General features: G+C 44.3%; 1 protein-coding gene across 7 annotated transcripts; it reads right to left on the minus strand.

The window, feature by feature from the left end:
• Nucleotides 1-2,844: 2,844 nt before the first annotated feature.
• On the minus strand, nt 2,845-25,951 carry SEC22C (SEC22 homolog C, vesicle trafficking protein). Of its 7 annotated transcripts, none has more exons than XM_081527680.1 (8): nt 25,697-25,951; nt 21,814-22,030; nt 14,663-14,871; nt 12,620-12,783; nt 10,328-10,507; nt 6,804-6,922; nt 5,274-5,339; nt 2,845-3,390 (listed from the first exon to the last, which is right to left on the minus strand). In XM_081527680.1, exons 3-8 carry the CDS (start codon nt 14,842-14,844, stop codon nt 3,190-3,192), a joined length of 912 nt encoding a protein of 303 aa, XP_081383806.1. In that variant the 5' UTR covers nt 14,845-14,871; nt 21,814-22,030; nt 25,697-25,951; the 3' UTR covers nt 2,845-3,189. The 7 variants fall into 7 exon arrangements, with proteins under 7 accessions (XP_081383806.1, XP_081383807.1, XP_081383803.1 ...); XM_081527681.1 differs by having other exon boundaries at nt 21,814-22,229; nt 25,697-25,895; XM_081527677.1 differs by lacking the exons at nt 21,814-22,030; nt 25,697-25,951 and adding exons at nt 21,250-21,324; nt 21,466-21,579.
• Between the last annotated feature and the right edge of the window lie 21 nt (nt 25,952-25,972).

Genomic DNA, 25,972 nt, shown 5'->3' on the forward strand with positions numbered 1-25,972 from the left:
TGCAGAAGCAAAACCGGGAGCCTATGGTCACCCTCCCACTGCGGGCAGTGAGGCCGCTAGTGCCGAGAGGAAATCCCACCAAAATATACCTCCGAGTGCCCCTGCCCAGGACAGGAAACCCAAGCACGGCCCTGTCACAGTCAAGCTGGCCTGGGGAAAGAAAAGCCGAGCCGACGTGGTCCCCTCACTAGAACACCTGCGGACGGGGAAGCCTTGGGCTTGGCCCCTGCCTGAGAGCACCGAGCCACGTCCCCACCCAGATACAGCAGACGGGACACTGCGCACAGTGATGCTCAAGATCTTGCCACATCTGACACCAGAAGGCACTTTTAAGGGTTTTCCAACATTATTTCATCTATCCCAGGATGCAGCCCTGTGAGATCAGTTAACGACTGAGGAAACAAAGGTGCTAGAGCAGCTAAAACAAAGGCCCATGGTGGAGTGAAGGCAATGTGGGGTCAGCTCTCTGGCATCAAGGATGACACAGGGCTAAAAAACTCTACGCCTGACCCAAGTCAACCCCGAGCCTGCGATTTTCCTTGGATAAAATCTCCAGAACGCCTTTCCTATCATCAGCCTCTTCCTCCAGGTGAACTGAGGCTGCTCTTAGCTGGATTTCAGTTACATAATGTTTATGTGGTCATTACTCTGGACTGTTTGTCAACTGCATCTTTTCCCTTTGGTTTGCGAAAGTAAATCTCAAGCCCCATGTATGTGTTGACAGATTCAGACCACATTCGACCAGCTTGCGGATCACCTCTCCATCAGGCCAGGAGGGTCTCCTCTGCAAGGACTGTCCTTCACTACTTGCTGAATGTGGATCACAGATCCCCAGGGCATCTGGGTACCGGGCTACATGGCAACACCAATAGCACACGAGCTCACGATGAAAACAATATATTGGTAAGCTGGTCTAATCAACTTTTAAAGCTTTGTGTGCACTGCTAATATGAAAAGATTGTCTCTCCTCCTTAGCTTCCCATTCTATTTCACCATCTCTTCAAAGTTATGTCCCAGAAAGTCTGAAAATTTATCTGCTAGGGATGCAGAAAATTAAAGTGTTAGTCTCTCAGTTGTGTCTGACTCTTTGCAACCCCATGGACTGTAGCCCTCTAGGCTCCTCTATCATGGGATTCTCCAGGCAAGAATACTGGAGTGAGTTGCCATTCCCTTCTCCAGGGGATCTTCCCAAACTAGGGATCTAACCCGCACCTCCTCCATTGCAGGCAGATTCTCTTACCATCTGAGCCACCAGGAAAGCCCCCGCAGAAAGTTATGCAGATTGAGAAATCACTGGGGAGATGACTCTGGGGTTTAACATCTGAGGATGTTGCCAATGTAACTTTCACGTCCAAATACTTTGATTAAAAATAGGAAATTCTATTATAAGAAAATAAAGTTACCATGGCAACATTTTCCCACTACAGTTCCTAGTCACATGAACTTTTCTTTTAAGTGACACTAAGGTAGCTCAGTAACAATATACCACCAATGAAATGACCAAGGTCAACTGAATTCCCTAAAATGACATCCTTGCTTCCCTTACCTGCTCGCTAACTCTTGTGATAGTTTTCAACTCTTAAAAACTACCAAAATAGGAATCTGTAATTTATCAATATCACACAATTCAACCCAGAGTATTCTATGCAATATGGTGGAGCTATTCATATTCCAGACTTCTACAAAGAACAATCCAAAGGCCAAACTTCCCAAATGGTCTCCTGAGCAGGGAGAAATTTCTAGAGGCCTCAGGGATCCTATTCAGATCTAAATTTTGGAAAACGATGATCAGTCAATATTTTGACAATGAGAGAAAGAAAAGTAACTTTTCAGAGCACCTGCGTGTGTGCTAAGCTGCTTCGGTCATGTCCGAATCTTTGCGATCCCATGGACTTAGCCCACCAGGCTCCTCTGTCCCTGGGGATTCTCCAGGCAAGAATACTAGAGTGGGTTGCCATTTCCTTCTCCAGGGGATCTTCCCAACCCAGGGACTGAGCACAGGGTTAATTATAAATCCTTATAAGCTATAAAGCTCTAAAGAAGCTAACATACATATAACCTTTGTTCATACAAAAATGAGGGAGTTGGTGATAGACAGGGAGGCCTGGCGTGCTGCAGTCCATGGGGTCACAAAGAGTCGGACACGACTGAGCAACTGAACTGAACTGAATCTAATTAAGATGATTAGGAAAGGTGTAGAGGGGTAATTAATTTGTGAGGTCTTCTGAGAACAAGTACTCAGGGTCAAGTATTAAATGACATGATTAAAATGCCCGGCCCTCGGCTGCCACATACAAAGTTGATGGCAGCAGCCTCTTCCACCTGTAACTGCAAAGTGCGACCATGTGAATGTGTGGCCCACCTACTCCAGTTTGTGGCCAACTGCAAGGAGTCCTGATATTCTCATTTCTGCTCATGCTTATAAGCTTATGATCCAGGAGCACTGGTTACTCAATTTTAAAAATATTCAGATATACCCTGCAAATAAATACAAAACATTTCTGTATCCCTACAGTCCCACTACCATGAAAGGTTATACAGAAATTAAATAAATTCAGTCTTCTCAACCATTATCCCAGCTTCAGTTTGTTCTTACCCTAAGTGAAGTTCAATTTATATCCAAAATATATTTAAATATTCTAAAGGTATCATATCAGACCTAAGTTATCAAAAATGTAAACAAAATTTATCTATGTTATACCTATAAACCACTTTTTAAGTTAATTCACCCTGTGCTGACCCTCTTAAAAAAAAAACTCACCAAAGTCACATTTAGACTGAAAAGCTGATACAGATGTTTAAGTGGTTCCTTGGAGACAACTGCCAATTACTTAAAACTACTGATACTGAATCTAGTGGTTTATTGCATCATTCAACGTAAAAGACCAAAATCATTCCATGTTGGTCTTCCAGGAATGCGATTCCTGATTGGGCGCCCAGATTCTGCTGTCCAAAGTGCTGAACTGGAGATTTCCGCAGTAACTCTCACACAAAACTGAGACCGGGTGTCCAGCAACTTCATGCTTCCCACTGCACCGGTGAAAAAAATCTTGGTTCTCAGGATCAGTCCGCTTTGGTTGAAAGGAACTTCGAGGATGGAAACTTGAGGTGAAGTCAAGAAGTAAAAGGGGAAACGCTGATGACCCTCAGAGGAAAATCAAAGGATCCATTCATCCCGTGGCCTCATCCTCACACTCCGCAGTCAGACTGCTTGTCCTGAAGCTGCCTCGTCAGTATCTGATGCGAAGACAGGAAAGCCACTCCTATGTGGAAGAGGATTTGCCAGAGGTTCCTCAGCCCATGCAGGTACATGTTGCCCAGGCAAATGAAGAGCAGCATCAGCACCACCTTTGTAGTCCTGGCTGGACTGTAGAACAGGTACAGATAACACTGAAATGACACCAGAAGAGGGAGGCCCATCAGAGATAACAAGATTGCCGAGGTCAGACGCCAGGTCCACTTACAGTACCCGCCCTGCAGTGTCGTTTCATACACGTTGGCTTATTAAACTGACTCAACTGGATCAGCTGTTGTCAATCAGTGGGTGAAAGTGGGGATTTGGAAGAGATAAGAAAAGTGAAATGAGGAATGAGAACACAGCCCTCTTGAAAGAATTTAAGAAATATAGACAGACATGTCCAGGCTGTGCTGTAGAGAAAGAAGAGATGTGGGTCAGGGGGCAGACAGCCAGGAGGGGATACCCTAACAAGAGCAACTGGCCTCCAAAGGAACTTTTCCTTTCAGGGGAGTCATAACAGGTGAGAAAGTTGATGAGAGAAGCCGTGCTTTTACTATTTCAGTTTTGCCTGAGTTACAACTACATAGGGGACCGCTGTTCCCTAGACAGCCTCCCTATTACATCTTCAGAAGCATCTCTGACTCAGGGAAAGGTCTCCCAGAGTGATGCTTCCTGTAGGGCTATCACACAGAAAGAGGACATTCTTGTCCTCCAAAAGGTGGAAATCATTTTTTGTTTCAATGTTTAAAAAAAAAAAAAAGGGCACATTCTGAAAACACAGGGCAATCTGACAAAAGCTCACAGTAAAGTGGGAGGGAGAGTTCCCCATCGAAAGAGCAAATCAAGTAAGACCACAGATGAGGGCATGAAGGTGGAACTGTAAGATCCCTGCAGCCCTAAAATGCAAGGTCCAGGAAACTATTCTCAGTAACACTCATGATCTTGGAGACTTGATTTTCCAAAGAATGAGCATATTTTCAATCTTAGGTTGATAACTTCTTTTTGCACAATCAGATAATTCTTAAAAATAGGCCATCTAGGATGTATGCAGAAGAGAGAGAAAGTGCCCTGAGAAAAGAACTTTTAATTAAAAGAAGAAGAGGCTTAAATATGCAGAAAAGGTACTAAAATCCTAGACTTTGTAGAGGGTGGGGAAAGAGAGTCAGGTGTTTTGTTAGAATTAACTCTGCTTAAAGAGGATTCAAGTCTTGCCTGGTGGCTTAGACGGTAAAGAATCTGCCTGCAATGCAGGAGACCCAGGTTCGATCCCTGGGTCGAGAAGATCCCCTGTAGAAGGGAATGGCACCCACTCCCATATCCTTGCCTGGAGAATCCCATGGACAGAGGAGCCTGGTGGGCTACAATCCATGGGGTTACAAAGAGTCAGACACGACTGAGTGACTAACACTTTCACTACCACCTTTTCACAGGGGATTCAAAAGATCCTTCCTACTCCAGTCCTTAAGTACACAGCTTATCTGAAAATAACTAATAATCAAAGCGCTCTGGTTAGTATTATAATTTTTGTTTCATTTCCTAAGGACAGATTTGACTCAGATGGTATTTCTATTAGAAACAACAAATTTTTTACCAGTCCTGTGTCTGAAAAAAACACACATATACATAGGTATCAGTTCTGCAGAAGGACATTTCTGTACTTGGATGCCCAGCACTAAGCACAAGGCAGGGCTCTGCCTCACACTGGTCAGGCCCAACCCAATCCCCCCTGGAATCTCATCCCTCACTTCTTGGGATCCCAGTCCCAGTTTCTAGTTTCTGTCCTGCACTGTCAAAGACCCTGAGACCTAGGGCAAATGACTTTCCCTTTCTGGGCCTAAAAGCCTTTTCTCTATAAAATGAGAGGACTGGACAGGATGGGTGGAAAGTTGTTCTGCTAAGGGCTGAGACTGTCCATGCTTTGAACCAATGTCTTTGTGGAACTAAAGCAGGATCTGAAAACTCATTGATGGTTCCAACAGAGCAAAATAAGGTAATGGGTTTAACCCACTCACTAAAACATCAACATTTCACCCACCTGGAAGATGCAGGCTACAAAAGGAATAAGAAAAGCCAGAATATTTCCAATTTCTTCATGTGCAACCTAAGATAAATATGAGGAACACAAGAAAAGGAATATTTAGAGGGAATGAAACACTATCACATGAAGTGCATTACTCTGCATTGGGTCTGGTATAATTGATAGTACGAAAGAACTGTATCACTGGGTGAGAAACCAGCCCCTGTTCACGTACCAGACCAGGGGGTGACATAAAATCCTTCTGAATGGCCTGGACACACCAAGCACATCCAGTTCCCATGCATGTGTGCTCCGCCCACAACCTGGAATGTCCCCACCCCCAGCCCCACCACCTCTCAAAATCCAACTCATCTGTCACTACTAACTTTCCCCAATTCCTCCCACCCCAGGTACTGCCACCTCCTTAGAGATGTCACCATACTCTACTATGCGCCCTGAGGTAGGGACTATGTCTTGAGCAACGAACCCCTGTTCTTGTGCATATAGACATTTGGTAAGTATCTGCTTATGAGTCATAAGCAGTAAGAGTGGGAACCATACCACATGTTGGCCAAAGATGGGGTGTGGAAACAGCCAGCCACCACTCAGGGCCCAGGCCTGCTGCCATTCCCCAAACACCTTGGTCTCTGTAAGCCCCCTGAGATTCAACCTCAGCTGCACTTCAGAATTTAGCTACCACATGCTTGGGCGTGAGCATCATGACTCTGGATTTTTTTTTAATTTAAGGATAGTTGATTTACAGTGCTGTGTTAATTTCTGCTATATAGCAAAGTGACTCAGTTATACACACACGTACATTCTTTTTTATATTGTGTTCCATTATGGTTTATCTCAGGAGATTCCTGAGATAGCAGAGCATACAGTTCCCTGTGCTATACAGTAGGATCTTGTTTATCCATTCTAAATGTAATAGTTTGCATCTACTTATCCCAAACTCTGTTTTTAAAGTTAACATCTATCTGTTCATGTTCATAATGGTTCCATGCTTGTTTTTAAGTGCTTGAAATACTTCAAAATTTGAAAATAATAAGTAAAAAGCATTAGAATAGAAAGCTGCTTTGAGATGAGCGGGCTGGCAAATCAACTTCATAGTGATACAGTTCTTTTGACAAAGACACGGGGAGGCTGGTATCTATCTGAATGATATAAAGCAGATTATGAGACAACTCTACCAAGAGAAAAAGGGCCTGAATCTTAAAGTCTGAGAGTCACACTTTGCCTTGGATGAACAATCCAGCCCCTGCAGTGACTCTCGGAGTCCCCAGGGCCATGTGGGGGCCTGATGTCCTTGTAGCAAGTTGTCCCATTTCTCACCAGTATTCCAGCAGCCCCTTTGACTTCTCAGGAAAACAAATACAAAAGAGCAAGTTTCTTATTTGCTCAACTCACTACAAAGAATAAAACAAGAAGTAAGAATTTTACTTCAATTTTTAAAATGTAGTGAATAATAACCTTATAAACAATACGCACCCATATCTGTTTCTTCCATCGTGTGTCTTTCTATTTAAACTGTATAGAAAATGTTACCTGTAAAGAATGTTCTGCGAGGTGAATTCCGCGAATGAGGTTCAGGGCAGCGCACATGATGTTGAGAATAAGGGAGAGAATGCCCAGGGCTGTCACTGGTTCCATTCGGAAATTAGGAGCTTCACAGGGGAAAAAAGGAAGTGTTTAGTGAAAATAATTTCTATATGAAAAAAAAGTAAAAACATTAACTAGACCTCTGCTAATGAAAAAGTTAAACACACAATTGCAAACATATTAATTTAAAAAGCAGCTGTAGTTAGAGTGGGAAAAGGCAAGGGATGAAGGACAGAAAGGATCTGGGAATCCAAGGTGAATTTCTTTGAGATAAGAGGCCCTTCTCTAAGCAAGCATAGATTTTCTTAAGTGCTGCATTTCCTTTCTATTTAAACCAGCAGTTCTCAGCCATAGATGATAAGGCTCTTCAATCAATGTCTAGGGACATTTTGGGTTGTCCTCCCTGGGAACAGGTTGCTACAATGTGCAGGACAGCCTCCATAACAAAGAATTTCCAGTACAAAATGTCAGTAGGGCTTAGGTTGAGAAATCCCAATTTAAAACAATTTATGGCTTTAGTTGTAAATTGGTTGTCAAACCCTAAAGCTTTTCTATTACACACCTCAACCATCAGCATGTAAAATGTTCCATTCTTTTTCTGATAGGGACAATATTCAATGTCATGTGTGCTTCTGGAGCAATTCATAGCAAATGTGATTTTTTAAATTCCAAAGTTATTGGGAAGAGGAAGGAAACATGTATTATTTCAGCTACAAGCTATTTCCAGAACTCTATTCAAGACAAAATGATCATTCCCTCTTTAAAGATAACTGCTGAAACTGATTCTGGTTCACACAATTAAGCCGGGTTCCACCCATTCTCTTGCTGTGTTCCTTTTATTATTTTATTTTTTCGTTGTGCCACGCGGCATGTGGGATCCTAGTTCCCTGACTAGGGGTGAACCCCCCATCCCCAGCATTGGAACTGTGGAGTCTTAACCACTGGACCACCAGGGAAGTCCCTGCTGTACTCCTTTTAAATCATCCTTTTTTGTCCTCACATTTCCCACATATGCGCACACACACACACACCCCCCACAACCCAATGGATGCCTACTGTTAGTATGTTAGTTTACACTATCAAAGTTCCTCTCAGAACAGAGCTACCTGTTAAGACTCTAGACTTGGGACAATAGGAGGGAGTCAAACCACAGTAAAACGTCCTAGAAAGATAGGCAAGTTGTCACCTTCTGCATTTGCTCCTCTTGTTTACGTGGTTAAAAAACAAAACATACATCAAAAAGTGACCCTGTCTTCAGGTACAGCAAAGGAGAAGCTTGGGGTCTGATGACCCAGTCTTCCTTCCATGAATGTTAAGTCCAATCCCAATGTAAATTACAACAACTTACTGAATGGCTTAAGAGTCAATCCAGGAATTCACTGGTTGAAACAGTTCAAATCGAAAACCAAAATTAAGCCAAAAAATGTGAACATTTTAAATACACCACTTTCAAAATTCAAGCAATGAGTTTAGCATAAAACTGTTAACAAAGTAATTAGACTGTTATAGTAGAGATGGTTCTGTCTTCTGGGGAAGGATTACACTATTACAGAGTTCTTAGAATGCAAATAGCCACTTTAACTAAAAGTTGGTTTAATTGGATATAACTGTAAACATAGAATACAAAAAAGCATGCTTTACTATGTGCTAGGTATTGAACGTTTCATGTTGTTAGTGGCAGACTAAGTCATGGATGCCAGGGCACTCTGAATATGTGCATCAACACTTCATTCCTCAGACAGGGACTTGGAAATCCAAAGGGATAGAGAGATGTCTCTGGGTCCCACAGAGAACCCGAGAGCGAGAGGTCTAGTAGCCCTGGCCCTGACCCCTGCCCACTCTCATCCCCACAGCCCTCCACTCCCTCCATCAAGGAGTGGGGGTTTCCTGGTGGAGATTTGCAATGTTTCACTAAGTGATGAGATAAGGACTCACTGTCAAAGGAAAAAAGGAGAGAGAAAGAATGTACAAATCTGTACTATTCAACAAGTGACTTCCAGCAAAAGAGAATGAATCGGTCATGTCTGACTCTTTGTGACCCCATGGTCTACAGCACACCAGGCTTCCTTGTCCATCACCAGCTCATGTCCACCGACTCATGTCCATTGAGTCACTGATGCCATCCAACCATCTCATCCTCTGTCGTCCCCTTCTCCTCCTGCCTTCAATCTTTCCCAGCATCAGGGTCTTTTCCAATGAGTCAGCTCTTCACATGAGGTGGCCAAAGTATTGGAGCTTCAGCTTCAGCATTAGTCCTTCCAATGAATATTTAGGACTGATCTCCTTTAGGATGGACTGGCTTGATCTCCTTTAGGATGGACTGGCTTGATCTCCTTGCTGTCCAATGGACTCTCAAGAGTCTTCTCTAACACCACAGTTCAAAAGCATCAATTCTTTGGCACTCAGCTTTCTTTATGGTCCTCTCACATCATATGTATGGTCTCTCACATCCATACATGACTACTGGAAAAATCATAGCTTTGACTATAATGGACCTTTGTTGGTAAAGTAACGTCTCTGCTTTTTAATATGCTGTCTAGGTTTGTCATAGCTTTTCTTCCAACGAGCATGCAGCTTTTAGTTTCATGGCTGCAGTCACCATCTGCAGTGATTTTGGAGCCCAAGAAAATAAAGTCTGTCACTGTTTCCACTGTTTCCCCATCTATTTGCCATGAAGTGATGGGACCAGATGCCATGATCTTCATTTTTTGAATGTTGAGTTTTAAGCCAGGTTTTTCACTCTCCTCTTTCACTTTCATCAAGAGGCTCCTTAGTTCCTCTTTGCTTTCTGCTATAAGGATGGTATCATCTGCATATCTGAGGTTATTGATATTTCTCCCTGAAATCTTGATTCCAGCTTGTGTTTCATCCAGTCCGGCATTGTATATGATGTACTCTGCATATAAGTTAAATAAGCTGGGTGACAATATACAGCCTTGATGTACTTCTTTCCCAATTTTGAACAGTCTGTTGTTCCATGTCAGGTTCTAACTGATGCTTCTTGACTTGCATACAGATTTCTCAGGAGGCAGGTAAGGCGGTCTAGTATTCCCATCTCTTTAAGCATTTTCCACGGTTGTTGTGATCCACACAGTCAAACGCTTTAGCATAGTCAACGAAGCAGATGTTTTTCTGAAACTCTCTTGCTTTTTGTGTGATCCAACGACACCATTTATATGTGCAGGGTTCACCCTGCTTAAGAAAACAACCGGCCAAGTCACTCTTCTAAATTTCATCAGAAGAGTTGCCTCCCTTCAGATCAGCTTACTTGTCACAACAGTCAAGTTTCTTTTTTTAAAAAAAAAAAAAAAAAGCCACCTGGAAACAAGATCAGCCCATGTCTTCTCCCCCACACATTTTATATACCGTCCCCCCACCCAAACACCTTCCTAGTCGAACAATCAATGTCCATTGGAAATACACACTCTCACCTCCTTTTCATCAATACCAGAGAGCAGCAGGCCACCTACCTGGCTCCAGGTGCATCAGTGTGTGTCCATTCATCACCCCGTTAGCCACATCTGTGTCTTCCAGGGTGAGAACCACTGGTGGCTGGAACTTGAGTTCCTCCTGAATTTTCCCTAAGCTGCTGTCCAGCTGGGTGGAACTTACATAGTTAAAATGCCACTTCACTTTCTGAATGACATTGTCTGTGAAAAGAGAGCAGTCCAAACTGAATGTCATCACAGTGGATGTCATAAGACAATAGGTACACAATGAAATTTGCATTTCTAAGCAAGCTAATAAGTTAGCCAGACTCTGAAGAGTGTCAGCTACACATGAGGGTCAAATGATTTGTAGGTATCAGGACTGGTCTCATCAATCTCTCAAAGGAGAATAATTAAAATGTGACAGTCTGCCCATCAGGACCTCAGTGGCAAGGGAATCAGGGGACAGGCTTGAGTCTTAGCTCAGGCACAACTCATATTACAAACCTGGGCCATTCACAAAGGATTTCTAAGATTGCAAAATGGGGACAGTCATTCTTGACCTGATTATCTCAAGAAAAGGTGTGTGAAAAAAAACTACAAATGAATACGAATATGTTGTGCAAACCAGGATTAGATGAAAGGTATTGGTTTTAATTATTTTATTTACATTTAGTATTAATCCATCACCAACTTTTAATAAGTACTTGAGGTGAAGTTTCCAACGTATTGACAAAACAAAATCATGTATAATTCTAATATCCGTGTGCTGTGTGTGTGTGCATGTGCTCAGGCATATCTGACTGACTGTGACCCCGTGGACTGTAGCCTGCCAGGCTCCTCTGTCCATGGAATTTTCCAGGCAAGAATACTGGAGTGTGTGGCCTCCAGGGGATCTTCTTGACTCAGGGATTGAACCTAGGTCTCTTGCATCTCCTGCACTGGCAGGTGGATTCTTTACTACTGTGCCACCTGGGAAGCTCTAATATCCATGTACGTTTACTTTCATCCTACTCTCCCTCAATAATGAGCAAACGTGATGCCAGGAAGGGGCTTCTGTGAGACAAAGCCCACCACTTTCCAACGAAGATGCAGGCAGAGATGAGAGGGGAGAGGAGAACACAGGTCTACCAGCTGCCAAGCAAATGACAAGGGATGCTGCAGCTATGGTCTACTTGGGGACACAGAAGAAGTGGGGCTGAGAGTGGCAGTCCTCACAGGGAGACTCAAGAGGAACTTGTAGTCTATGTTACAGGCCTATCAGGTAGAAGCTGGAGTACCAGGGCGTTTCCCAGCACCTTTGGGTGACGCCAAAAGACAGTGCTGGCCCTATTACTGATGGACTGGCCACAGGCCACACGAGGGGGTGTGAGCAGTAGCTGCCAGAAAGCCTAAGTGGCCACACTTCCAGGTGCCAGCCCTGCACCCTGAGGACCAAATGCTGTCAGCCCCTTGTTCAAGAGCATCACAGGGACCATGGCAGGTTACACTGAGACTGGAGAACTCCCCAACTCCCACCTCCGCTCCTCTTCTCCCTGTCAAAAATGACCTGAATCACACCTGACAGAAACAGACATGTGCTGTAACAACTGCTGTGTTCCACACCCTTGGGCCTCCACAGGGCCTCTCTGGCAGAGCCTAGAAAAGTAGTCTTCTCTTCCAGAGCTGTGCTTCTCGAACCTCTGCATGAGGGACCAGTGTTTCCTTATTTCTAAATGGTTGCAGACAGATACTTGGATAAAATACAATTGAAAATGTCACAGGAATGGCCAAGTACTGGAAGAATTTCTAACCTTTTATTGTTACTCCCTGTATGTGCCTCACGCTAGCAGCACAGGTCCACGAACCACCCTTGAGCAGCACTGCTCTAGAGCAGGGGTTGGCACAGTGCTCTTAAGAGTGCCAGGCAGACAACATTTTAAGCTTACAGGCCCCAGATGGTCCGTCACAATAGCTCACTTCTACCAGGGAAGGGCAAAAGCAGCCACAGACAACCTGTTAGTAATAGAGAAAGCATGGCTGTGTTCCACTTTATTTACAAAAACAGACTGTTGGCCCGCAGTTTGCTGACCCCCTGCTCCAGAATAAGATACAGGGTTCACCCTCTTCCACCCCGCTCCAGGCTCTGGAGAGGTAAAAAGCCAGAGTGTTGAGCCTCCAAGTTTGCAGGCCCCTTTCATTGCTGTGAAATTTCATGGCATGAGGCTATTCTTCAGTGACATGTTCCTGGACCTCCAGTGGTTTTCCCTGATGGTCAAAGCCAAACTCAAACTGGAAATTCTACACATACAATGCTGCAAGAGAGAACAACAAATAAGAAAGTGGGTTACAAACCAAATTCGAGAAAGGCATATGGCCTGGAGGCAAGGCCAACACAGGTGGTGTCATAGGAAGCTGTGAATTCCCACCACAGGGTCTCCAGGAAGCAGAAGGCCATGGCTGCTGGGCATTGGAGGGAGCAGATAGCCATGCAGGCCACGTCCCTCGAGGAAGAGAAGCTGGAACGAAAGGGACCACGTCACCAGGGAACAGACCCACATATTCACATCCTGCACCCGCCCATCACCTTGCCTCTACTTGGATTTGCTGGGCCTTGAACAGTCCTGGAGCTGTCTGTTGCATACACATCATCTCTTCAGGTGGACCTGCCTGGGACTATGCCTTTCTTACACTTCCTCGAAAATGTATGGCAGCATTTGCCACTGACAAGGTGTGATTACTCTAACTTGCCTGGGCCCATGCTAAGTCACTCAGTCGTGTCCGACTCTTTGCGACCCCTTGGACTCTAGACTGTCAGGCTTCTCTGTCCATGCGATTCTCCAGGCAAGAATGCTGGAGTGGGTTGCTGTGCCCTCCTCCAGGGATCACTTTAACTTACTGATCATTAAACAAGCTATGGGGCTGCCCACCTGAAAGAAAAAATGTCTCAGTTTCCTCTGTGAAAATAACGGTGAATATTTAAGTTAAAAGACAAACGAGTAAACATTGTATATTCTACTTTTCATATAATGACTGAATTGCCCAGAATTTCATTTGAAGTCATAGGCTTTTGCTTTTTTTCTTTTTTTTTTTAACTGAGAAAAGGTTTCCTCTTTGAGGTACAGCACAAAGTGTGCATAGAATGTGAGATTATTCCAGCCTAATGAGGATGGGACCCCCAAGGAAGGGGGTTTCAGGCACCCTGGGAAGAGAGCTGCAGATGTGGGCAGATGCAGCTCAGTGTTGGCTCCTGAGCACCCGGAGCCCGGCCAACAGGGTGACAGCTTCACATGCCTGCCATCTGGGTCCCTCTTCAGGTCACGACTCTTCTTGCCTGACAGCACCACCTAGCCTGGAGGCAGGCCTAGACTTTCCCTTTCGCTCTCCTGATTCTGAGACTGGATTATTCTAATGGATCCCACCTTATCAGGTGAATCAAAAATTTCCTATTCAAGGGGAGCAAAAAGGACTTGGGAAGTGAAAACCTAAATTCTGGAAAAGAGAGATGTAAAATCTGTAACCGGCCATTTTGAGATGTCAAAACCTGCCTTGCCCCTGGTCCCTCCCTGGGACATCTTTCATCTCTAAGCCCTAAAATAAGAAATGACACCCAAGGAGCAGAACCTGGCTCCTAGTTGCCTGCACTCAAATCCTGGCTCTACCACCTTAGGTTAAAAAGTTGTTTAACCTCAGTTTCCTTCCCTGTAAAATAGGTCTAATACCATTATCTACCTTATAAGCTACCTACAACACTTAGAATAGGGCCTAGACCATAGAAAACAATATTAGTTCTTATGACCATGATTATTGTAACCACTTGATTCCTGCTTCCCCTGGAGCACTGGCCTCACTGTATTATGTTCAGTGTCCTCTCATTTGACTTGGAGTTCCTTGAGAAGACGGACCTACTGATGCTCATTTTTCACTCCCTTGCTCCTGTCACATAAAAATTGTTTTTTACTTTAAAATTTGTTTTAAAGGTGAAAAAAATTTAAAAAGCAAAAACTGAGGGCTAGAACTTCACGTCAAGCCTTATTTTCTTGGCGTCCTCACTCTTATCCTTTTCCTGTCCTGACATTTTTATCCAGTATTTCCTCCCGACTTGCCTTTTCTCCACACCTGCATCCTGATGCAGAAAAAACTACCAAACTAAAACCATGAAGACTGGGTGACCTGGTGCTCCTGGTGCTCAAGGCCTCTCCACTCACACTGAGGTGGGAGTGAGGCAGCAAAGCTCGAGCGCCTTTGATTCTACTGTAGATACACACGAACTAGAACCGCTGTCTGACGTGAGACTTCCTTTTCATATTGTGTGATTAGCATAATGCCACCTCTGCACATGGTTCAGAGTGACCCAAATTGGGCTGATATTCTGCAACAGGGAACAGGCTTGCTTACTGGATACTGAAGTCACATCCTTCTGCGGAACCTCGACCTGGATACTGGGCCAGTCGCAAGGCTAAAGTCTTGAGGCGTCTCCTGCATTCCAGGAAGTCTTGGCTGTGGTAGAAATCAGTGGAGGCAGAGAGGGGCAGCCCATCCCTCACCCTTACCACGCAGGCAAAAAGGATCAAGGACATGGTCCACAAAAGAAGTCATGAGGACACCTGAGGAAGAAAGGTCACCTTGTTACTGAGGGCCCAGTGATGAGCTGCCAGCACCCAGCCCTTGAAATGTTCACTCTGGGTTGTCTCGCCCTCACCTCTACCACAAATGCAAATATGGCCTTTATTATAATTTCCCTGCCCTCTGATGCTAGATCACTCCCAACTGTCCTCCCTCCATTAGCCTCCCTGTCTCATCTTCACTTGAAATCCTCCTTTTCCTTCTCTCTAATGAATGTCTCCATTTCCAGAGTTAAACCAACTGGGATGAGGGAACGGAGGTGTGAGGAAGCAGGCCAAAAGGGAGGCATGGCAGTGACAGTGAGGAACAGGACACGGGTCGCAAGATGGCCCCAAAGGGACAGGAAAAGCCTGACACTGATGCAGCAGGGATGGGGTCCAGGGAGCTGTGCATTTCAGGTAAGTACTGAGTGGTTCACTTGCCATATCCTCACCTGAAGTGGAGGGATTCTGAGCATTTAACCTAAAGCTGGTGGCAAGGAAGGCAGAAGGCAAAAAGAAAACAGAGAGGATGGCGTGTCCTCCTGAATTTCTGCACATTTGACACTGAGCCAGTCTTCAGAATGATGACTGAATTCCTCCAGATGGCTAAAGTAAGTCATTTAGCAAATGATATTACGGTAAGATACTAAATATGTAGCCATGATCTGTGAGCACCATTAAGAAACACTAGGAAACAGATTTGGAGGCCTCACGGCGCCTGTGGCAAATTGGAACCAGGAGCTTCTCAGGGTGGAAAGAGCCCTGGACCAGTTCTGCAGGCAGAGCCTGGCGGGGGTTTCAGCTCCCATCTTCGACCCCTGTGTGTGCTCACACGGGCGTAACCCGCACACCTGCATGCGGCAGCCCTGCAGCCAGGGATTAGGGAGGTGACTCTAACAGCTTTAATGCATCTTTCCATGTATCCACACATCCTGTTTCACAGACCCTGTTGTCAGGCCCTCTACCTGGATAGGATATTAGCAGGTGTGTGCACTGGTAGGCTTTTCTTCCAAAGAATACTAGGGATGTAATTTGGCACCTCAATTCCCACGAGCAGTAGGAAACAGGAGCCCCAGGATACACGCTATTGTTTTCACCTCTGTGCCTCCGTGCATTCATCACTGGAGTTCACACTCCTCAGATCTCCCCACATCCAAATCCACACCAAGGAATGTCTCCAATACACCCTCCTAGAAGTACTTTTATCTCTCTCTAAATTCCCAGAGAAACTACCTCTTTGTTTTCTATGTTACTGCCTTACCATTTCTACTACCTAAGGGTAAGTTCTAAGAATAAAGACCATATCCCTAATGGATGAATGGATAATTAATCCCAGTTTAAACATGAAGAAACTGCAGTAGTATAAAAATAAGAGAAGGCTAAAGGCTTTCCCAGTGGTTCAGATGGTAAAGAATATGCCTGCAATGCAGGAGACAGGGGTTCAATCCCCAGGTCGGGAAAATCCCCTGGAGAAGTGAATGGCAACCCACTCCAAGAGTATTCTTGCCTGGGAAATCCCATGGACTGAGGAGTCTGGTGGGTTACAGTCCGTGGGGACACAAAAGAGTCAGACATGACTTACCAACTAAACAACAACAACTACAAAATAAAAATTATTCTACCAGACAACAGACCATACATAGCCCATTTCTCCAATCTCCCCAGACTTTCCACTGAGGGGTAAAAATGTAAAAAGTCTAAGAAACTAGGAAAGGAAGAAATAAGCAAGAAATAAAATGACTCCTATCTGCAGATGACATAATTGTCTACATGGAAGATCCCTGAGAGCCTACAAAAAAACCAAAAAACCTCCTAAAATGAATGAGTTCAACAAGGTTTCAGAATACAAGATCAATATACAAAAATCAGTTTTTTTCTACATACCAGGAATGGATGTATAGAAACAAAAATTAAAAATACCATTTATCATCATCCCCAAAATGATCTCAATAAAGCTATACTTTTTTTAATGCAATGTTAGTTGCTCAGATGTGTCCGACTGTTTGTGATTCCATGGACTGTAGCCCAGCAGGCTCCACTGTCCGTGGGATTTCCCAGACAAGAATACTGGAGTGAGTCGCCATTCCCTTCTGCAGGGAATCTTCCTGACCCAGAGATCGAACCCAGGTCTCCTGCACTGCAGGCAGATTCTTTACCATCTGAGCCACCAGGGAACCCCACTTTTAATGCAATACTTAGGTGTAAATCTAACAAAACAGGTATGGGACTTTTATGCTGAAAACTACAAAACACTGCTGAAAGAAATCAAAGAAGTCGTAAGTAAGTAAGGAGATATACCATGTTACGAACTAGAAGACTCAACATAGTAAAGATCTCCCCCCAAAGTGATATACAGGTTCAATATAATTCCTGTAAAAATATCAGCAAGATAGTTTATAGATATAAGAATATTCTACAAGTTATATGGAAAGGTAAAGAAGCTAAAATAGCTAAAACAATTTTGAAAAAGAATAAAGGGGACCACACCTCACTATCCTATTTCAAGACTTGTTGTATAGCTACAGTAATCAAGACTGTGTGTTATTAGCAGAGGGATAGACACACAGATCAGAAACAGAATACAGAACCCAGAAATTAGACCTAAGCAAGAACAGTCAAATGATTTTTGACAATGGTACAAAAGCAACTAAATGGAGGAAGGATAGTCTTTTCAACAAATGGTGCTGGAGCAATGAATATCTACAGGGAAAGAAAGAGAGAGGGAGGGAGGTATGAACGGAAGGAAGGAAAAGAAAAAAAAGAGAATCTTGACCTAGTCTCACACCTTACATAAAAAGGAGATCAAAATAGATCATAAATTTAAATGAAAAAAGTAAAAGTATAAAAGTAGAAGAAAACAAGGAGAAAATGTTCAGGACTTGGGGAAGGGTTCTTATGTATGAGACCAGCAGCACAATCCATAAAAGAAACTCCAAAAACTTGGATTTCATCAAAATTTAAGACTTTAGCACTGCCAAAATCCATGTGAAGAGGATGAAAAGAAAAGCGAGAGAGTGGGGAAAATATTTTTAAACCACATACCTCATAAAGGACTCTAGATATTTAGAATTTTTAAAGCACTCTCAAAACTCAACAGTGATAAAACAAAAGATCCAGTTAGAAAATGGACAAAGCACATGAACAGACATTTCACCAAAGAGGATATAGAGATGACAAAAAAGAATGTGAAAAGATTTCTAGCATCTCTAGCTACTAAGGGAAATGCAAATTAAGATCACAATGAGATAATATTACATACTGATTAGAACAGATAAAAATTTTTTAAGTGACAATATCAAATGCTGGCAAACATGCACAGGAACGGGATCTCTCACACACTGCTGGGAGGACTTTAACATGGTACAGCCACTCTGGAAAATAAGTTTGTCATGGAATATAAGTTTGGCAGGTTTTTTTTAAAACTAAACATGTGATTATCATACAACCTATCAGTCATACTCTGTACTATCTCTGCAAATTCCTGTCAGTATAACTGCTGTTGTTCAGTTGCTCAGTCGTGTCCGACTCCTTGTGACCCCACGGACTGCAGCCAGGCCTCCCTGTCCCTCACTGTCTCTCGGAGTTTGCCCAAGTTCATGTCTGTTGAATCAGTCAGAAAAATCACTTTAACATAAAAATGGAAAAAAGTATTAACTTAAAGTTTTTATATCACTTACTTAAATTCAGCTCATATTTGTTTTTTATGTTTAAATGTCATTTAAAAATATCTCTACTGGCTCAGACAGTAAAGCATCTGCCTACAATGCAGGAGACCCGGGTTCGATCCCTGGGTCAGGAAGATCTCCTGGAGAAGGAAATGGCAACCCACTCCAGTATTCTTGCCTGGAAAATCCCATGGATGGAGGAGCCTGGTAGGCTACAGTCCATGGGGTCGCAAAGAGTCGGACATGACTGACTGACGCAAAGAGTCGGACATGAGCGACTTCACTTTCACTTTCTACTAGTATAACAATATTCTTTTATGCTAATTAACTGTAATTCTGATGATTTATGCATGAATATTGAACGGCATGTTTTATAGGGAGCAGCTCTGCAACTAAATAACATTTCCAAACTGGAAGGTACTATAATTTCTGAATTCATTAAAATAAAAGCTGCTTGCAGATAACCAGGATTCAGTTTATAAAAGGAAAGCAGTGGCATGAATCTGGAAAATCATGCCTCAGTTACAGAAAAAGTATTATCAGTTATACAAGGACAAAGGCAGCCGAAGAGTGCTCACAAAGACATACAAATCTGTCTTACTAGCTAGCTCCTTCTAAGGCCAGGGGACCCTGTAACCTAGCACCATGCCTGGCACATATTAGGAAGCTCTCAATATAACTTTTAAACTAATAAAGCTTATTTAAAAACTAAGTTTCAAAACTAATAAAAAAGCTTTCCCACAATAAATCTCCACTTGGAAAAGAGAAAGAGGTTTACATAAATGAAAATTTTTAAAAGAAACTGAAGTAGTAATCAAACATAGCACCCTAGTTACTGTTAGATTTTATAAAAATTATATTTTAATCTGCCTCTGCCATTTCCTAAATCCTTTCCTCAGCATCTATTTATAAACTGATCATGTCATCAATTGTCCCTATTCTACTGCCAGAAGACTGTGCTTAGCTGGAGGGCAGCCTGGTTCCCACTGGTTTCTTTTCATCTCTGTATCCTTAACCCTCTCCCAAGCCTCTACCACATATACCTCTCCTCTTTCCAAAGAGGGAAAGGGGGAAAGACAAACAACACTAAACAACCAGGCCTTACCAAACAGAAATTTAAATAAGCAAAACAAGCTTGACTTGGCACACATATATCCAAACACAAGGGTTCACCATAAGGCATTGCTCACATCTCAAAACCACAATACATAGGACAAAATAGAGAAAATTACGTTTCCCTTACTGAATTCACCTTCAGCCACGGGACTTGAGAACTGGGCACACCTCATTTGTAGTTCAAGAAAGTGCTTTGGTTCTGCATTGCTTGGGGATGAGGTAGGGAGGAGGGTACAGGTCAAGTCTGCCATTCCTTAGGAGCTAAGAAGAGTAGGGGATGGAATTTGATACCAACTAATATTATATGCCAGGTTTCCCAGGTGGCTCAGTGGTAAAGAATCCACCTGCCAACGCAGGAAACACAGGAGACATCTGCTGTTCGATCCCTGGGTCAGGAAGATCCCCTGGAGAAGAAAGTAGCAACCTACTCCAGCATTCTTACCTGAGAAATCCCATGGACAGAGGAGCCTGGTGGGCTATAGTCCATGGGATCGCAGAGTTGGACATGGCTGAGCACACACACACACACACACAATATTATATGCCAGGCATATGAATTTTTACACTGATGATGTTTAATGCTCATAACAATCTATAAGGCAGGCATAATCTATGCTGGACAGATGGGAAAATGGTAGTTCTAAAGCTCAAGTGGTAGAGCCAGTATTCCATCACAAACTTCCATACTCAGAAATATTGGAAAGCCTGTGATCTTTCCACTACACTCTGTGTTTCTAAATCCAATCTTTGGGATTACAGCAACTCTGTCTTGCTAAAACAGTTCCTTCCCCTGGAGCATTCATACTTAGAACGAATCAGAGATGTGTTAATAAAAGGAGCCAAGACCTAGGGTTACACTAGTTACAACTGCTCCTCACTCACTGTATTCCTTTGGATAAGTCACTTTTCCTCTCTGATCAGCAGTCATCTTTGGATGCCGTTGATCTCTGAGGCTCTTTCTAAGGATAAAAAGTTTTGGGACCCCAAAATGTTCTCTGTGTTGTAAACACAAACTCTTAGAGCTATAACAACATTGCCTAAAATGTGTTTTCCAGGGCAAGTCATTATGTCAATTTAATTTTATCTAGCAATAACAAAGTATTCATTTATATTTTCATTTTACTAAAATTATCTCTATCAGAATCAATTCCTTTCTTTGTAAATTTAATGAAAATTGACCCTATCCACCGTCTGAATTTTATTTCTTTTCTGACCATGTCACAAATTTCACCAATTACGTTTCACCACTGGGAATATTCTTTTGTGGCTTTGATGTCTACAAACCTAATTAAGCACCGGAGTGCTTAATCCTTCTGGCACTGGAATCTAGATGTAATCCTATAACGGGCACATATGCTCATCACCTCCGACATCTGATGTTCACAAAAAATGGTCTAGTAAACCCAGTATCTGGTAAACCAAGTCTTACAAGATCGGCACGCTAAGGGAAGTTTGTTTGTCATTAAAATACTCTGACGTGAGGTTCGTGGATAATTAAGTAAGCAATCATCCCATCATTCGGACACACCCCATCTCCTCCCACTGTGGACAGCGCTCCACCGGCATCTGGCAACTGAGGGTTCCCACAGGCTCGCACCTTGGGTCGTCCCGGAGTCAGGAGAGCAGCTGGCGGCAGAAAGGGGAGCCGAGACTTCGGGAAGCCCCAAGAAGCCTGGAGAGCTAAACCGGGTCAGAGGGCGGACGGGCCGGGGCGGGGGGGGGCTCCACTTCCAGGCCCGCCCTGCGCCACACCCGACCCCGCCTGCTCTCGGCTAACGGGCCGCAGCGCCCGCCTCAGCCCGCCAGCCCTCACCTCGCCCCGACTGCGGCCTCCGGGAGTCGGCGCCCTCCCGCCGCGCCACCCTCCGCCTTCTCTGCAATCAGCCCACCCGGCAGACCTGGCCCGGGTCACAGGCGGCCCAGGCACAGGTAGACGACCCTGCGCATGCGCGAGTCTTAAACCACAACATCCCCCTTGCCCCCGCTTATTCGCTGGTGCCGAGCAACACCCACACCCAAACCGACCAATCCTGGCGCGCCTCCGCTGCCGGGTCCCGGAAGAGTCTTGAAAGAAGTATTTCTTAAAGGGCTTCGACCCAAATGTAGATTGGCCATGGCTGGGGCGCGCCTTCCAACTTTCCTCCCGTCTCCCGGTTCTCACCCGGGTGGGTCTGAGGTCCAAGTCGGTAATTCCCACGTCCGGAGGTGCGAAGAGGCTTGGCGCTTTAAGCTTAGTTTCTGCCGGGGTAGCGAAAGGTTCTGATGTGTGGAAGTAGGGAGGTTCCGCGTGACAGCGCCACGCCCGGGGCGTGGGTTCAGCTGTCTGCTGGGCGACAGGCCCGAGATAGGCAAACCAAAGATCACAGCCTGCTGCCAGCCTGGATGAGGTGCCAAAGTCCGGCCCCAAGGTACACACTTCAATCTGGGGGGCGGACGTACTCACAGACTGGTGATCAGCTGAAGGGAGATGGGGGACTGTTCATCCATCTATTCATTTAACAAAGTGTAAGCACCTGCTGCGAACCAGACACTTTGCCAGGCACTGCGGACAAAACAAGTAACTCCTGACACTAAAACCTATATTAAGAGAGGAGAGAATGACAGTACCCATACTGCAATATACAACACATGTTTAAGTACAAACTGAGCTATGTACTCTTTGGAGCGGAGCATGGGTTTTGAAAGGATTTACTGAAGCTTCTGGCCTGGATTTGGTGGTTCAAGGAGGCTTCTTTGACACTGGATGAGTAGTAGCTAACTAGGCAAAGGGAGGAAGAGTGCTTCAGACAGATGTATAAAGAACTCTGTGTGGACTATAGCAGGGTTCCTGGAAAGATGAAAACCGACCCTGGGTTGGGGAGTGGTGAGGGGAGGTGGGTGGGGAGTTGTTTAATAGGCACAGGCTTTCACTTGGGGAAAATGAAAAAGTTCTGGAAATGGATAGTGGTGATAGTTGCATAACAATGTAATGTACTATATATCACAGAACTGTACATTTAAAAATGGTGAAAATGGTAAATTTTATGTTATGTACATTTTGCCACCAAAAAGAAAAAAAAAAAAACCTCAGAGTTTAGAGAGTAAAGGAGTGAAAGCCACTAGAGAATAGAAGAGGTAAGATCATGCAAGATATTGGAGGCCATAGTAGAATTTGGGACAAGCGAAAACTGATTGGATTTATATTTTGTAAAAATCACTTTGGCTGCTGACATTAAGATCAAAATGGAGAAGGCTCTTGGAAACTGTGGTAGGGCCAGTTGGAAAGTCGGTGCAGTTGTCTGGACAAGAGAAGTTGAAGCTAGAGTTTAGGCTGGAGCAGTGGTGAAGCAGAAGAGAACTGGGCAGTCTGTAGAGAAACGTAGAAGCGAAATCAACACGACTTGGTGATGAACTGGATGTGAAAGGGTGACAAAGTAGCTTCAAGGATAATGCCATTTTCCACAAGTGATGCTTTGTGAAGTTTGTATTGCCAACCGTAGGCCCTGATTTCCAACCAAATAGCCAGCCACAATCTTCAACATCTCCATTAGAGGTCACCTCAAACTGCACACATCCAGAACTAATTTATCACTTACACTTAGCCCTCTGTGAAATGGGATAAAAACCTCCTCCACGGGATGAATAAAGGAATTGTGGAGAGAAAGCCCAGCAAAGCAAATGAGCCTGCTCTGGATGAGGGCCACAACTCAGGGAAATGAAGCTCTAGAAGGCAGAATTGCCCTGATACCGTTTTTGAGGAGTAAAACTTTCCAAGATCTGCATCCTCAATGAAGCGGCTGCTTCTCACTTTTTGCTACAGAGAAAACCAAACTTGCGCCCATGTTCATCATAGACGGACTGGACAAGAGAGAAGACAACCACTTCAGAGTTTTAGTGGTTGCCAGCGACCCAGATAATCACGATGGTGTGATCACTCACCTAGAGCCAGACATCCTGGAATGTGAAGTCAAGTGGGCCTTAGGAAGCATCACTACAAACAAAGCTAGTGGAGGTGATGGAATTCCAGTTGAGCTATTTCAAATCCTACAAGATGATGCTGTGAAAGTGCTGCATTCAATATGCCAGCAAATTTGGAACACTCAGTAGTGGCCACAGGACTGGAAAAGGTCAGTTTTCATTCCAATCCCACAGAAAGGCAATGCCAAAGAATGCTCAAACTATCGCACAGTTGCACTCATCTCACAGGCTAGTAAAGTAATGCTCAAAATTCTCCGAGCTAGGCTTCAACAGTTAGTGAACCGTGAACTTCCAGATGTTCAAGCTGGTTTTAGAAAAGGCAGAGGAACCAGAGATCAAATTGCCAACATCTGCTGGATCATCGAAAAAGCAAGAGAGTTCCAGAAAAACATCTACTTCTGCTTTATTGACTATGCCAAAGACTTTGAATGTGTGGATCACAACAAACTGTAGAAAATTCTGAAAGAGATGGGAATACCAGACCACCTGACCTGCCTCTTGAGAAATCCATATGCAGGTCAGGAAGCAACAGTTAGAACTGGACAATGGAACAACAGACTGGTTCCACACAGGAAAAGGAGTACGTCAAGGCTATATATTGTCACCCTGCTTATTCAACTTATATGCAGAGTACATCATGAGAAACGCTGGGCTGGATGAAGCACAAGCTGGAGTCAAGATTGCTGGGAGAAATATCAATAACCTCAGATATGCAGATGACACCACCTTTATGGCAGAAAGTGAAGAAGAACTAAAGAGCCTCTTGATGAAGGTGAAAGAGGAGAGTGAAAAAGTTGGCTTAAAGCTCAACATTCAGAAAAATAACATCATGGCATCTGGTCCCATCACTTCATGGCAAATAGATGAAGAAACAGTGGAAACAGTGGCAGACTTTATTTTTTTGGGATGCAGTCACTGCAGATGGTGACTGCAGCCATGAAATTAAAAGATGCTTACTCCTTGGAAGGACTGATGTTGAAGGTGAAACTGCAATACTATAGCCACCTCATGTGAAGAGTTGACTCATTGGAAAGACCCTGATGCTGAGAAGGACTGGGGGCAGGAGGAGAAGGGGACGACAGAGGATGAGATGGCTGGATGGCATCAGCGACTCGATGGACATGAGTTTGGGTAAACTCCGGGAGTTGGTGATGGACAGGGAGGCCTGGTGTGCTACAATTCATGGAGTCGCGTAGAGTCAGACACGACTGAGCAACTGAACTGAACTGAACTGAACTCCTTGGAAGAAAAGTTATGACCAACCTAGACACATATTAAAAAGCAGAGACATTACTCTACCAAAAAAGGTCGGCCTAGTAAAGGCTATGGTTTTTCCAGTAGTCATGTATGGATGTGAGAGTTGGACTATAAAGAAAGCTGAGCGCCGAAGAATTGACACTTTTGAACTGTGGTGTTGGAGAAGACTCTTGAGAGTCCCTTGGACTGCAAGGAGATCCAACTGGTCCATCCTAAAGGAAATCAGTCCTGAATATTCATAGGAAGGACTGATGTTGAAGCTGAAACTCCAATACTTTGGCCACCTGATGCGAAGAGCTGATTCATTTGAAAAGACCCTGATGCCGGGAAAGATTGAAGGCAGGAGGAGAAGGGGACAACAGAGGATGAGATGGTTGGATGGCATCACCAACTCAATGGACATGAGTTTCAGTAAGCTCCCGGAGTTGGTGATGGACAGGGAAGTCTGGCGTGCTGCAGTCCACGGGGTCGCAGAGTCGTTCACGACTGAGTGATTGAATTGAACTGAACAGCGGTAACAGTGTGGCCCAAGAGGTTAGCCCAGCTTCCTCCCTGTATGTTGCAGCAAACCACCTCCGCAGTATGGTGCATAGGCAGCACTGGGAGGTGGTTAAAAGCACGAATTCGGAAGCCAGACTGCTTCTGTTCAGATGCTGGTTTTGCCCTTAGCGGCTATGATATCTCGGGCAAGTTACCTAATCTCTGTTTTCTCATCTGTAAAATGGAGAAAATAATAGTGCTATTTAGGGTTGTAAATCTGATTTTTTTTTAAAGGGCCTAAAGGAAAAAGAGGGCTATGTGTGAGTTTCTCCCTCAGCAAAAGCCGACACCTGTGTTTTCCTTGGCCTTGCAGGGTTTGGCTTGAAAGGCGGCAATACCCAAGGTTCAGGCTCCAGATGCAGGCCTGGAGGCACCAGAGCGGTGTTTAAAAAGGTGTGAGTGTGGACCCAGATGGGCAAGCTCCCCACAGACTGGCAGTACCCAAAGCCTAAAAGACGAGACGCTAACACGGATCCCGCCCCTGAGACTAGCTTGCGCAAACGTAAAACATCCACAAACAGCTGAAGAGCCTCAGGGGTGGGGCCGGAGGAGGACGCAGAGAATCG

Source organism: Giraffa tippelskirchi, chromosome 9 (assembly GCF_054371585.1).
Source record: "Giraffa tippelskirchi isolate mGirTip1 chromosome 9, T2T-mGirTip1v1.2.pri, whole genome shotgun sequence".
In the NCBI taxonomy this organism is placed as follows: Eukaryota; Metazoa; Chordata; class Mammalia; order Artiodactyla; family Giraffidae; genus Giraffa; species Giraffa tippelskirchi.

What these genes read in the sequence shown, in the direction of transcription:
- SEC22C (XM_081527680.1), bottom strand. Translation starts at nt 14,844, where the DNA reads ATGTCCTTGATCCTTTTTGCCTGCGTGGTAAGGGTGAGGGATGGGCTG. An exon ending in ATATGCCTTTCTCGAATTTG is followed by an intron (nt 10,508 to 12,619) that starts GTTTGTAACCCA and finishes CTCTTTTCACAG; the next exon opens with ACAATGTCATTCAGAAAGTG. An exon ending in ACTGATGCACCTGGAGCCAG is followed by an intron (nt 6,923 to 10,327) that starts GTAGGTGGCCTG and finishes TCCCCTGTGAAG; the next exon opens with CTCCTAATTTCCGAATGGAA.